General features: G+C 32.8%; 1 protein-coding gene across 3 annotated transcripts in view; it reads left to right on the top strand.

Annotated features, from left to right (window-relative positions):
• The window catches only part of TBC1D32 (TBC1 domain family member 32), a 167,799-nt gene that overhangs the window by 32,082 nt on the left and 120,391 nt on the right, over positions 1-15,326 (top strand). For all 3 annotated transcript variants that reach the window (XM_039871447.1, XM_039871455.1, XM_039871465.1), the window contains exons 11-14: positions 1,468-1,527; positions 9,026-9,116; positions 12,376-12,516; positions 14,809-14,901. In XM_039871447.1, coding sequence (XP_039727381.1) covers positions 1,468-1,527; positions 9,026-9,116; positions 12,376-12,516; positions 14,809-14,901 — 385 coding nt within the window. The remainder of the gene's footprint in view (positions 1-1,467; positions 1,528-9,025; positions 9,117-12,375; positions 12,517-14,808; positions 14,902-15,326) is intronic.

Below are 15,326 nucleotides of genomic sequence, written 5' to 3'. Positions count from 1 at the left end.
TGACCTTTTTCTTAAGTTTTTCTTGATTATAAAATTACATTATTATAGAAAACATACAAAATATATAAAAGCACAAATAAAATTAAATTTCTCTACAACACAGGGATAATAAATATTAAGATTTTGATATGTAGTTATATTTATTATATATACTTTTATATTTATCTGTTTAGGTCTTTTTTTAACAAAAACCATATTCGACTACCTGTAATAATTAACTTTTTCACACTTAACATTTTTATTGTTAGTGCTTGATTCTTAAGAGAATGAGACAGATCATAGGAAAACTAACAGAAAATTAGTAAAAATTAGCTCCCCAAGCGTGTTCAAGTATTGATGAAAATCCATCAAATTCTCTTACACCCTCTAAGGCAGAAGTTGGAAAACTTCTTATGTAAAATGGACAATAAATATTTTTGCCTCTGTAGGCTGTACTCTTTTTCTGTTGCAACTACTCAACTCTGCTGTGGCCCCAAACATCCAAAGATAATATATAAATGAATGGGTGTGACTGTGTTCCAGTAAGACTTTACCAAATCAGGTGGCAGCTGAATTTGGGCTGAGAGCTATGGTTTGGTGACTGGTGTAAGGGACACACTATGAGGATTTTTTTTCAAAACATGGCCATTAGTTTAATTGTAGGTTAACATATGTTTCTTGCTAAAGCTGTAAAAAGATTAATGGTTTTGAAAACATTTTAAGCTATGAGGGTTAAAACACAGAGGGTTTTGATTAACCCTTAATTAACTAAAACCCCATTTGATTAAACCCTATTTCCCAGAATTCTGACAATTTTTACTGAATATTCTGTTTAATAATTTTATTCTCAAGTAAAATGAAGAAACTGCATTGAACACTAATGATATCTAATATAATTTAGTTAAATAATATTTAGGTATATTTTACCCTTTCTTTGTATAATACATAAAAAGCATGTTTTAATCCCACTTATATTTAGCTCTAAGGAGAGAATTAAAGTTTTTTGGTGCTTTGAATCATTTTAAAAATATGATTGGCATAGCATGATTAAGATACTGTCCCTTTAGAGCATTTCAACCTTGCCAAATTTCTGCATATGTAGACAATACAATATCCTCTACAGTATGAGGTTTGTGATTTCCATTCTCCATCTCCACTTTTGTATTTTTCCTTTAGGCTCTATCCTACACTGGTAGTCAGAGGTTTTTTGGTGGTGGTTTTAAAATAGCTTAATATGGAGATTGTTCACAATTGAGGGATAGAATGTTTTTCTGTTCATCTTGTCACTAAATCCACAGTTTATTGATATGATTTGGATTCTTGTGATTGCTATGCTTGTAATTCATTGTACATAGAAAAACCTGTTCTGATTACAATAATTTAAAAACTAAGTTATTGTGTAATTTATGATGTTATTGGAAATAATGCAGGGAATAGATTTTGAATGGCATGCTTGACTATTAAATACCCCTTTTCCTTTAATTTTAGCATGCATATTATAGCAGAACTGTAGTATTACGACTTCTTGAAAAGAAATATAAATCTCTGGTAAGTCTATATTTCTATTCTGTTCTCATGTTGAGAAATAATATCACGAAAAGATATATGATATAATAACTTAAATGTACAGAATTGAGTGATAATTAATATTGGATAATGAAGTGATCCCCTTTCATGTGATTTTTAAGCTATCATTCTGTGAAACATAAAATAATAAAAGTAGAGACATAAAATACAATCAGGATTACAGTAAGGAAATACATAATTGCTTAGTAAATTAGGTTTTTAAGAAGCTAGTTTGAAAAATAAACCATATTTTTAAGTATTATCATGTAATTGAATTCAGATCAGGTATTTGAAAGGGAGTGAGCTCTATAAAATATTCTCATGCTTTTGACTAAAAGTTGCATGAATAAACTCAGAACGCTAAATGCTTTTGCATTTGAAAAAATTGATTCAATTTACACCAAATATAAACTAATACTATAAACTATATTAGCAAAATTTTTTTACATTTATTGCTGTTAGTAGAACAATATGTAAGGGCAGTGAAAGAAATTGAAAAGAAATCAGCAAGTCAAAAAATTGTGACAAACCTGAAATTAAATTTATTAAAATATTTTAAAAAGTATGCTAATATGACTTTGAGATGATGAATATAGTTTATGTAGTTAGATAGAATCTTGAGTTTAGAAGTCAGGTGAAGGAAAAGATTCCTGGAATTGTGAATTTTGGGATGAATGCAGTAGAGCATAAAATGAAAGAAAGAGAACAATAATTGCTTTGTGTTTGAGAATCAAAAGAATTGTGCTTCAGAAACAAGAAGAGAGGGATATTGAATAAAAGAAATTGAATTTATTTGTAGAGGTAATAGGTGCTTAAAAATCTTCAAACTGAATTGAAATAAAGTCTTTCCACATCTCATTTCTCTCCCATTCCCAGTTTAAGTGAAAATTATTATTGCCATATGAGCATAGACTGATCTTGTTAGAATAGAGAAAGGAGAAAAAACAAAGAACAAAATGATTTTTTCCCCCATGCTTTGGCATACGAATAAGTCACTGTTGGTATTATAGAGGCCCTGGTGGAAGTATTTCGAATATGTTATTTATAGATTAACTCTTTTATTTTTTTAAATTTTATTTTATTATTAGTTTCAAGTGTACAGTACATTGGTTAGACATTTATATAGTTTATAAAATGATCCTTCTGATTACTCTTTCTCTCTTCTGGCTCTCCATCTAGCTAATATATTAATGCTGATCGCATTCCCTATGCTGTGCTCCCCATCCCCGTGACCATCTATCAACTACTAATTTGTACTTCTTTAACCCTTCACGCCTTCCTCCCAGCCCTCCATCTCCCTCCCCTCTGGCCATCCCCAGATTGTCCTCTATATTTATGAGTCTGTTTTTGATGAGTTTGTTCTTTTTGTTCCTTAGATACCGCATATAAGTGAAATCATATGGTATTTATCTTTCTCTGTCTAACTTATTTTACTCAGCATAATAACCTCTAGGTCCATCCATGTCATTGTGAATTGTAGGATTTCATTTTTCTAATGGCTGAGTAATATTCCATTATATATATGAACCACAACTTCTTTATCCAGTTGTCTGTTGATGGGCATTTAGGTTACTTCCATATCTTGGCTTTTGTAAATAGTGCTGACATGGACATAGGGATGTATAGATCTTTATGAATTATGATTTTGGTTTTCTTTGGATAAATACCCAGAAATGCAATTGCTGGGTCAAAGGTATATCCATTTTTTAATTTTTTGAGAAACCTCCGGACTGTTTTCCATAGTGACTGTACCAATTTGCAATCCTACCAACAGTGTATGAGGTTTCCCTTTTCTCCACATCGTCACCAACACTTGTTCTTTGATTTATTGATGATAGCCATTCTGACAGATGTGAGGTGATATCTCATTGTGGTTTTAATTTGCATTTCTCTGATGATTAGGGTCCTTGAGCATCTTTTCATATGTCTGTTGGCCATCTGTATTTCCTCTTTGGAGAAATATCTGTTCAGGTCTTCTGCCCATTTTTAATTGTATTGTTTGTTTTTTTGTTGAGTTGTAGGAGTTCTTTATATTTTTTGGATGTTAACCTCTCTTATCAGATGTATCATAAGTGAATGTCTTCTCCCATTCAGTTTATGTATATGTGCTGACAGTTTTTAAAAGACATACCTGGGGGAATTCAGAGCTTTATTTCCATAGTATTGCAAAGTCATGAACTAATTGAAAAGCATTTTGGCTATCAGCATAAATGCTTAACCTTTTATTTTAACAACTTGAATCTTTTCCCAATCTATCCTTAAGGGAATGGCTTTTGAAATGGCTTTATGTAGTGTATTTCCTGTTTTTCTGGCCCTCTCAAAGTCATTTTAAAAAATATTGACAGCTAAGGTATTTAAATTCTCCCTTGGTTTTTCCTATCATAGTATTTTTTCTACTATGGGTTTTTTTCTATTATAGTGTATTTTTAACACCTTCCTCCCATCTTGGTATATATGGATAGTGCAAGAAAATAAGTATCAAATTAAATCCTGAATTTTATGGCAAGTTTCTATCTATCTTCCTGAGGTTTAATTAGGAAAATAATTCTTTATACCTTCAACTTGACTCTTTCGACTTGTGTTCAAATTTAATAATATGCTTTCTGCCCCTGCAATTTAAAGGGGATAGTATGTGATTGTTTCTCTGAGAATAACCACAAGATATTTTTTCTTGTGGTTATTACCTTTCTCAGTAAGGTGGTACATTTAATAAAAGGAACAGCTGGGTATAAGTGGGTTGTGAAGATGAAGCTGGGTAGAGATGGGTGCAAGGAGGATGAATTTCTGAAGGTTTAAATGGAAGTTAACTTCCCTTCAATGGAGATAGTGTTTTGAGTTTTCGGTTAAAGAAGCTAAAGTTAATCTTTCCTCTTTTGTCTCTTAATTCTTTAGAGCTTCTCTTAAGTGTATTTATTTTGTTCATGTCAAAAGTCCTCCCTAATGACAATTGTTTTTCTAAGTAATTTTTTGTTGTTCCTTTTTACCAAGATATGTATAAGAATTAGGATTGTAAGAGTAAATTTATCTAGAAAGTAGTTCAATCAGGAGGAGGTTGCTTCGACTTAGAGAAACTCGTAACAAACATGACATATCATTACACTTTGGGGCAAAATTGTGTGCTTATGAATGGTGTTTTAGGTACTGACCAAGCAGAAGCTAGGAAGGGACTATGTGATAAGTGACAGAACAGTCATTGACTCCCCTCTTTCACTAATCGACAAGTCAGGGACTGTCCTTATGAAATTTTTGTAGGAGTCCCAATGCAATTTGACCAGTTGTCTTTGTATGAATCTGTTGCTGGTAGCTGGCAGTCTCAGGGCTGGTGGACTTGATGGATTAGATTGGACTATGTATGCCTCCTTCTGTTACCTGTAGAACACTTCTTTTTATATTCAGTAGATGCAGAATAAACTAGAATAAAACAAGAGTTAAGACTCTGTACAAATAGCACAGCAAAACAATTGCAGAAGAATAAAGTTAATAGCAAAAGTATTTACCAAATGGTGCTTCTCCAAAACAAAAGGCTATTTGTACAAATCTGTACAAATTTTATTACAAATCGTAGGATAACAATAAATTTAGCAAGGAAAGCTCAATGAAGCAAATTGGAGCTCAGATTGTTGTTGACACAAACTCACATGGTGACAAATCTGAAGTACTGTCAGAGTTGGGACTCAAGGAGACCCAGTGAACAACACTCTTCTTTGTCTGAAGATCCCACTGAATGCTGTCAAGTCAGCGTCCTCAAGGTAATCTTAATGGAAGATCCAGAATTGTCAAGAATTAAGACCACTATTCAATATCTGAAACAGTGCATAAAGCTGAAGTTAGTGCTTAAGTTAGGCAAAGCAGATTATTAATCTCATAGGTTTGGGGAACTCCTATAAGGGGTTTGGTGGGCTTTTAGAAGGGAGAGTTCAGCCAGTTGTAAAAGAGTGGCAGCTTGGGTAAGACTGTTGCTGTCTAACGGGATTTTACAAATATGTTTCTTGGAGTGTGTCTTTTGTTGTTGGCTGATTTTCAAGGGGTTTAACACTGACTGCTTGGCTTTCAGAAGTATGTTCATTGAGATCTATTGACATATATTGATTTACAAAATTTAAAACTTGTTCTACTGGATACCTGTTACTATAGTTATATAGGTTTATTGTTGATTTATTAAGTACATTAAAATCAGGTTTCGGTGTTTGTTATTGTCTATAGAACAAATTAGTCTTTTCTGAGGATTGTGGGGAATTTTTTAATTCTTAATGAGTAGGTGTTATCCTGGAAAAGAAAAGGGGTCTGCTTAAGGTAGTGGTAGGAAAATATTTCAGGGCAATGGAATAGCATGTTTTAAAGGTTTAGGGATTGGAAAACACATAGTACATTTCAAAATTGCACATATTTTATATGACTGGATATAGATTGCTAAGAGAAATGTGAATTAGTATTAGGGAAATTTCTTGAAAAACAGTTCTCTGAAAGCTAATATTAAATGGATAAAGGATTTTGAAATTTTTTTGGATGCTTAAAATTGGGTATATGTTAGTTTACTTCAGTTTGTTTAATTCATGCATGGGACATGGCATAATTCCAAAAATAGAAAAGACCTATTTAAAGGAAATCTTCAGCTCCTTCTAGTTTGCAAATGATGGTGTTAAGTTGGTTATAAATGTCAGTTTGAATGGGTTTCAAATCTAACAGGTGTGTATTGATTGATGAGATTTTCAGTGACTTTGCTTTTGATGAATTGGTCATTTGACTAATTGTGTTGAACTGGCTTTCGGTGACCGATTTTTACATAGGTAGGTTTATTTCTGTGTGTGTGTGTGTGTGTGTGTATGTTTGTGGCTAGGGAGGGGGGCATCTGGAGGATAAGAGGAATAAGACTGCCAGATCATGAAGTGTTTTCATATAATGTCAAATTTAGGAGATTGGCTTTTATTCTGGAAGTGTGGTGAGCCACTGATAGGGTTTTAAGTACTGAAGTAACATCATATTAAGGCTTTGGAATATTTGGAAAATGGCTTCAAGGTGCTAGGTGGAGATAGAGCAGAAGTGTTAAAACAAAAAGATTAAGAGACTTTGCAGTAATTCCAGAAAAAGGTGATGGAAACGTGAATAAAGGCTCTTGACAGTGTGAACTGGGATTAATAGATGGACTCAGGAGTACCATATTTACAATGTAGGATTTAGAGGACTTGGCTTTTGAATGAGTGTGGATGAGGACTTAATTGAGTGACTAATGCCATTCATTGAGATAAGTAACACAGTAGAAGAAAAATAGGAAAGTTGGGAAAGATTAGATTTGATAGATTTGGTAGATAGATTTGATAGATTTAGATTTGATAGATTTGGTCATATCTAGTTTGAGAATCAGATTTTTAGGAGGCAATTTCATATTAGTGATCTGAATTTCTAAAGTAATTGATTTAGAGAAAACATATAGATATGAGGGGGTCCACCCCAGCTTTGATGGTTTTCTGAGAGGATTCATAGGACTCAGCATATAATCATAATGCCAGCTATGATTGATAATAGAAAAAAGATACAAAACAAAATTAACATTGGAAAACGGCACATTTGGTGAAGTTTGGATGATACCAAGCATAAGCTTCTAAGTCTTTTCTCATGGTAGACTCTACTTAATTTCTTCAGCATCAAATTGTGACAGACACGCTCATGTGAAGACTCTGCCCATTTTTTTAAAATTGGAGATTGATCAGGTAGGCACCCTCTGCCACCACATACTGGATTCCAGACTCCCAGAAGGAAAGAAGGTGTTCAGCGTAAAACACATTGTTTGTACAAACAGTTTGTCTACAGTGTGCCCCTCTTATCCATTCTTGGAATGGTAGGAACCATCCTGAAATACAAGTCAAGCAGGGTCTAACCTTGTATGCAGTGCAGGTCTTTCTAATTACAGATATCTTGCCATGTTATGAATTCGTTATGAACTTGAGCCACAGTTATGAACTGGCTTTTATCCACATCTGTCCTTCATCTTTTTCTCATCAAAAGCTTAATTCTTTCTTGAACTTAGGTCCTAGCTGCTCTTGCCTCTTGGACTCTTTTCTAACAACTATCTTTTCTCTCTTTTATAGTCAAACTCTTCATTTCTACTGGCTTCTTCCCATAACACTTAAGCATGACCATATCCTTCCAACCTGAAAAAGGATTCAGTCTTAACTCCAAGATCCCCTATATCAGCTGTTCTCTCTCTCTCTCTCTCTCTTTTTCTGCACAGCCAACCTTCCTGAAAATGAAAATTATACTAGGCTGACCCTACTTTTTTAGTTCTCATTCCTTTTTAATTATAGTCTGATTTTATTCTCCAAACACCTCTTAACCTGATCTTTTCAAGGTCAACGACAACTTCCTTATTACCAAACCTAACAATTATCACTAGTTATTTCACTAGTGGCTTCTTTTTATTTGAGAATTAGAATGAGAGGGCACTTACCACAAGTAGGTAGATGCAGAAGAAAGGAGAGACTATTTGAAATCTCTGCTTCTAAGTTTATGACATGAAGATGTGGTACATATATACAGTGGGATATTGCTCAGCCATAAGAAAAGATGAAATACTGCCTTTTGCAACAATATGGATGGATCTTGAGATTATCATGCTAAGTGAAATAAGTCAGACAGAAAAAGTTGAGAACTATATGATTTCACTCATATGTGGGATATAAAACTGAAAGCTACAAATGAACAAGACAAAGACTCGTGGACATGGGCAACAGTTTAGTGGTTACCAGAGGGAAGCGGGCAGGGGAGAAGGTAGATAAAAGTAAAGGGGGTCAAATATATGGTGATGGAAGGAAATTTAACTTTGGGTAGTGAACATACAATGAAATATACATATATATTGAACTGTACACTTGAAACTTATTTTATTAACCAATGTCACCTCAATAAATTTAATTTTTAAAAAAGAAATATTTGCTTGTAGAAATTGGAGGAGGTAGGATGGAGACTCATAGGAGAGTCACTGGGTACAGTGGAGGTTGGAGATCATTTTTTATTGTGACAGTTTTTTAAATTATGAGGTTTTTCTTTATGATTTTTTAGTAATTCTAGTATCTGAAATAGAAATGAAGGGTTGATCCAGTTTGTATTTTGCTGGCTAGGTAGAAAGAAAAGACTTTAAGGCAAGAGAAGTGAGGATATTGGCAAGTTTTTAAAGTCATGGCTACAGAATTTTTGCATCTTTCACTATTAAATGTGAAGTATGTATTTATTTTTGTTAATTGACACCAACATTATAACAGTATTTATTTAATTGTCAGACTATAAATACTTTCAGTTTTTCCTAGAATATGCCATAGTTAAAATGTAATTGGGGAGACTGAGCTTCAGTGGCCTGGAAAGATACTATTCTAAATATTCTAAATATTTTTTCTAAATATCTTTCCAGTGTGTTTTTACAGCCTTGAGTAATTTTTAATAATTGGACTTGTAGGCTGAAAATTTCTATAATAAGTTATTTTATTAGGTAACTACAGCAGTTCAGCAGTGTGTTCAGTACTTTGAATTATGTGAGACCATGAAAGCTGATGAGATTTGGGGACATTCAAAGCATTTTGGTAAGTATGGTTTTCTCTGTTATATACTTTAAAAAATGGTACATTTTATTAATAAAAAATAATTTAGTAATAACTTTTATATTTGAATAGTCGTTAGTAACATGATAGATTAGATCACTTTGCTGATGTAAAATATTTTTACAAATTTTAAAGATATACCATAATAATGGCTTTTTATAACAATAAATGTCTCATCATATTGATTCTTACTAAATGTAGTTCTTCAATTCATCCTAGAGTATATACTCTGGTGTGTTACACTGCAATAATATGTGCTCACTTTTTCTTCTAATATATTAGTCATTTAATCATCACTTATAAATTTTAATGGGAAGAAAATATCTGCAAAATATTATTTTATTATTGGACAACCCACCCTGCTCTGTGTTTCTTCTCTATTTATCTTTAGTTTGAGCTAAAAATAGCCTAGATGTTTCATAATCTGGCCCTAATTGCTCTATTCACTCTTATCTCTAGTTATTGATGAAAGTGAATCTTACAGTCAAGATTCTTCTGTATACCACTGTCTGTACACTTTTGTTATTCCTACTCCTACTGCTCCAATCTTAACCCTCTAAGCTAATGTGTATATTACTTATTGTGAAAAAAATACAATTTATTTTAAATTTCAAGAAGAATTTTCCGCCTATTCTGAATTTTTATTGTTCTTTACTTACATCTCATAACCAGTCAGATTAATTATGTATTTATCATTCTGTTATTTTATGTAGCTTCTCTAAGCAAAGAGTGAGTTCTCTGAGAATATTTTATTTATTTCTGGGTAAATTTTTTTATCTAATCTCAGTGATAAAAATGGTTAAAGGCCAATAATTAATGGGTTTTGAAAGCTAGTGTTTTGTAGTAGAGGAGAAAGTGCAGAAGCCAGAATTTATTCTTTGAAAGGGAGAAAAAGATTGGAAGAAAAAGGATAGGTAAGTTTATGAAAATTTATTTATAAATTTATAGGTTTTTCTAATTTCTTGATATTAAAATGTGTTTATCTAGCTTTTTTGTTTGTTTGTTTCCTTCCCTATCACTTTACAAACCCTTCATGGCTTTTCTTTTTCCCTTTCTCCTCAGGGCGCTTCACTGGCATTATTCTAATTCTTTCAAAAGTTTTGCTCATTTTTCTTTCCAAGTTTTCTGCCTGCAGTTTTCCAGCTTTACATCATTTCAGTCTTCCATCTTCTCTGGTCCTCAGGAAATTAAGCAGAGAGCGTTTGTGACATAAATCGATAGTTTACATACATGTTTTTCTAATCTCAGCTGTTCTCTTTGTGTTGTTTTGGGATCCTCTTAGATGTTCTTTCTCCAGTGTCCCATAATAGCTATTGCAAGCCTTCACCGGTCCCTACCTTCCCCTTGCCCACTTTTCTCTTAAGAAGAGACCTTGCTTCCTACTTCATTAAGAAAAATAGAACTTTTCAGATATGAATCCCCCAAATGTCCTGCTTCTATACATACAAATGCATGCTTATATACCATTTTTAATATCCCCTTTGGTCCTTCTGTTCCACATTGATCTCCTTGTTCTCGATTTTGTTTCCATCTGGTATTCTTTGTGTTTTTGTTTTTGTTTTTTTTAGAACCAGCACATTGCTTTACTTGTTACTGTGTCTCCTTTTCTATTGTTGTCTTCCCCTGCATCCTCTAAAACTACTTATATATCTTATATATACACAATTGAGCAAGTTCACATGTACTTTACCTCTCTGCTTCCTTTAGAGAAAATTCTTCTAGGTATTCTGTATACACCCAGGCCCCATTTTTTTTTTTTTTTTATTATCTCTTATTCACTTTTCAACTGAGAAATGCGACTTCTGTTTCTGCCACTCCATGACCTTCCCATTATCAACTTTCCCTCTTTTTTGTCCTCATTTTATTGCATTTACTTCTGTTGATACTTTTCCTCCTCTTCCTTGTACCATTGTTTCTTAGATTTCCTCATTCTCATCTAACACATTCTTAGTCACTTGAAGGCTCTTTTCTGTATAAATTTGTACTCACAAAGGTTTTGGCCTTTGTTATTTTCTCACCTTAGTCCACCTGTTCTCTCTTGGGGGAGCTCGTTCATTTGCATGGTTTCAGATATTATATGTTAAATGTATATGGTGACTCTGAGATATTTAAGTCTACACTCCTTTCCTGAATTCTAGACCCGTGTATTCATGTCATACTTAGCATAAATATTTGGATGCTTTATGGAGGACTGATATCACTTTATTCTCTTTCTAGACCTGTTTTCTCCCTTTTAGAATCACTTAAATAGAAGGAAAATTCCTTATGTACACAGATACTTGAATTACGAATTTGATAATTTTCTTACTCTTTCATGGTCCACATGTAGTCCTGTCTAAGACACATTGATTTTATTTTCTTAAAGATTTATTTTTATCTATCTTCTCTTCATTCTTTTTGCTGATACATTTGTTCATGATTTCTTTGATGAGTCTTATTACAAGCCATGACCTTCCATCCACCTTTTATAAAAGTTGCCATCACAGTCAGTTTTACACATGCATCTTTTGACTGTTACTTTCCTGCTTAAAACCCTTTAACTTTGTCCCAGTAAAGCTTATATTCCTTCTGCAGTTAAATTTTCCATGTTCTGCCTTTATACTCTCTAGCCTCTTATCTCTCTCACGTGTCCAACCCATTCTCTGTTCATCCCTGACCATTTGCCATACTCTGAATTGAAAGCCTAGTTTCATGCTTCTTATTGGTTTTTGACACCAATAAATAGTTCAAGGTCTTGTGTAAGACAGATACTCAATAGATCTTGAATGTATGGATGATGAATGGTGAATGGTATATGTTAGAAGATTTTTATTTCTTAGAAATTCTAATTTCATTTGCTAACATGGTTATAAATATGGTCTTTTGTAACATTGATTTTTAATTGGTAAAATTAAATACTAACAAATGTTTTCTATTGATTTCCTTTCTCCCCTGATTTACTCTTGAAGTCTATCTCGATGACAGAAGATAACTCTGACAATCTTAGAGTATTTGTTTTAGAATGAGCACTGTATGCATATGGCACTTTTCTGATAGTTAAATTTTATAATGAATGCTTTCCCCTAGAGATTTAGGTGTTAAATAGGAGAAAGGAAAAATATTGTTTGTTTGTTTTTTAAATTTACACCAAGTGTCCCCATTATGGACTGCAAACTTGTTTAATGTTCAGAAAGGAATGAAGACAGGTACTATAAAACATAATGGCATTAAAATAAACGTAATTGTTTGTGTCTCTCTTAAGGGAACAAACAGAAAACTTTCTACTACTCAGGACAAGAATTACAATATATTTATTTCATCCACTCACTGTGCCTTTTGGGAAGATTATTAATCTATACACATGGCAGAAAGCTATTTCCCATAAAGCTGAAGAATAGAAAAGGTACGTATAATTAGAATAAATGAAGCTGTTCAGATATGATAAGATTTTTGTACTATAAATTATTGGAACTTGGAGATTTTGCATTGTCTCTTCTAGAGTACTTAGCAATATACCTATTAGTCTATTGATGGCTTGTACACCTTGAAGTGTTACATTTTTTTTCTTCTTCAGCATATGGTTTTCCTTCATGTGTAGGTTTTATTTTATTTTATTATTATTTTTTTTTAATCCAGGTTTTAATGCTTACCTTATTTCTCTCTGCCTTTCAAAATCCTAGACATACTGAGTGATCCAGATCTGGATTTAGAACTAGAAAACTTTATTTAAATTCTAGTTCCCTATGAACTAGCTGTTATCTTTTGGGCAAATTACTTAACTGTTATTTCATTTTCTTTATCTATAGAAGTGAAATAATGATATCACTGATACTGGGATCACAGAATTTTGGGGTTGATTACAAACATGAGGTTTGAGAATACTGTTTTATAAACTGCAAAGCCCTGTGCCATTTGATATTTTACTATCTTATTGTTACCCTAAATCCATTTTTAAAGTTTTCTCCATCAAACTTTAGCACATGCTTTTAGTTATCTTCTTTGCCTCCCTTCAAACTTTAAGTCTATCCTAGGAATATAGAATCAGATCAGCAAACTTTTTCTGTAATGTGCCAGATGGTAAATATTTTGGGCCACATACTGTTTGTGTTGCATATTCTCTGTGTGTATGTGTGTGCACACATGCTCACGTATGCAAAAAAGAGTTACCATAGCAGGCCTGAGACTGCCATCTTGCATCTTTAGACCTTGGATGGCAGCTAGGAGCTTGGATATCTATTCCCAGAACAGATAGGAGTGGCTCACTTTGCCTAAACTCTTTGTATACACTACATGGTTTATGTTGAATACCTGCTTTCCTTCTGGGTGTCTGGAATCCTGGTTATGTGTTAGGCAAAGGTGCTTATGCGATCAATCTTGTGAGGCTGCTTAGTAAATCCTTGAATTTGGGAATGGTTTAGGGGATATCTGACACATTTTACATATCTTTAAAAATTAAAAAAAATATATATTCTTAGCTTGTGAGCTTTATAAAATTAGACTATAATGGCTATAGTTTGCCAGCCCTGTTACAGAGTTATCTTCATTTTGAACACTTTTTTTGGTACTGTTTTTTTAGTTGTTTTATGTACCTACATCTTTTCTCCTTAGTTAGGCTGATTATGAGCTCCTTGAGAAAAGAAAGTTTTTTATGCTCTTCTCTTGTATTTCCCACGTTAGTGTAATTCTAGGTGTAATGAGCACTCAATAGAGAATTGCCTTTCAAGAAAAGAGCTGTCATTTTATAGGATATTGTTAAACTTTCCAGGAGTAGAAAAATTAACATATACTTGTGATGTTATTGCAGGTATTTAACTGTTTATATGTCTGTCATCTGTAATTTAGCACTTTATGTTGACTTTTAACATATATTTTGGCCTATCAAATATTGCAGGTCATCTCTAAACTCCGTTTTGAAAGATCTATTCTACTGTATTAGTATAGGTCAACATTTACCTTTAAATTTCACATGTGCTTTCACTAGAATCTTTTTATGTGAAGATTCTATGGCAGGGATTGGTAAACTATACTCCATAGGCCAACTCTGGTACACTGTTTTGTATGGGTTGTGAGTCAGGAATGGTTTTTATATTCTTAAATTATTTGAAAAATTTAAAGGAGAATATTTTGTGATATATGGAAAATATATGAATATCAATTTGGTGTATATAAAGTCTTATTGGAAAATGGCCACAATTGTTTATTCGCATATTATCTATGGCTGCCTTAGTACTACAACATCAGAATGATTTATGAAAAAAAATGGCCACAAAGTCTAAAATAGTTACTGTCTGGTCCAGAAAAAGGTTTTGACCTGTGTTCTACAGTGCTATATAGTAACTTAGCTGGACAAATATGTTAAGCTGAATTGTGTTACTCTAATTGAATAAAATCAAACAGTCCTGATCAGATTCATAGATCTGCCTATTGTAGGTTTGTATTAAGTGATTGGTCCACCATAATTGGTAAAACTGCACTTTCACATGGCGCCTGCTACATCACTTACCTTGCCACCTTTTAATTTACTATGTCTAATTTGTTCTGGAATCTTCTGTCTTGGATTATTAGCCCCTTTCTCCTTGATTGTACCACAGTCGCTGTGAAAACAGAATTGGGGCATGGAAGCTCAGTTAAATTTTTCTAAGTTGTAAGGCTGTGCTAGAAAATAATTTTTCTTTTTCTTTTTCTTTTTTTGAAGATTCAGTATCACTTACAGATCTTCTGGTACTGTTTACCCAACTTATTTATTATGCACCAAGTTGTCCGAAGATAACATCAGCTCCACGTTTAGGTAATTCTGCTTCTATTTTAAATAGAGAAATAGAAAACATCTAAAAATATTCAAATATTCTATTTTCTAGATATTCTGAGTGACCTAGTTTAGTAGAGACATTTCATAAAAGGCAGTACTATTGGTAACAAATTACATTGGTCCTGGAAGTAAACCATGAAATTTAAATTTGTTCATTGATATTTTAAGATGTTCCTAATCTACTGATTTTTTATTTAGAATTAATTTTGCTGAGAATTTTAATGTTCTTTATTAAGATCAAGATTTTCTTAATTAAGAAATGCTATTAAGGGAAGTTCGATTGATAGTAACCAATGTAATCTTTCTTGCTATTCTTTATCCTTTATGTTTTCCTCGTTGTTTTGATTAGCTTGCTCGTTTCAGCTCACATCCAAAACTTTAGGATCTCCACTTACTGAAGAATA

This window comes from Pteropus medius, unplaced genomic scaffold (assembly GCF_902729225.1).
Source record: "Pteropus medius unplaced genomic scaffold, Ma_sr-lr_union100, whole genome shotgun sequence".
NCBI classification, from domain to species: domain Eukaryota; kingdom Metazoa; phylum Chordata; class Mammalia; order Chiroptera; family Pteropodidae; genus Pteropus; species Pteropus medius.
This window is presented reverse-complemented; position numbering and strand designations above follow the sequence as displayed.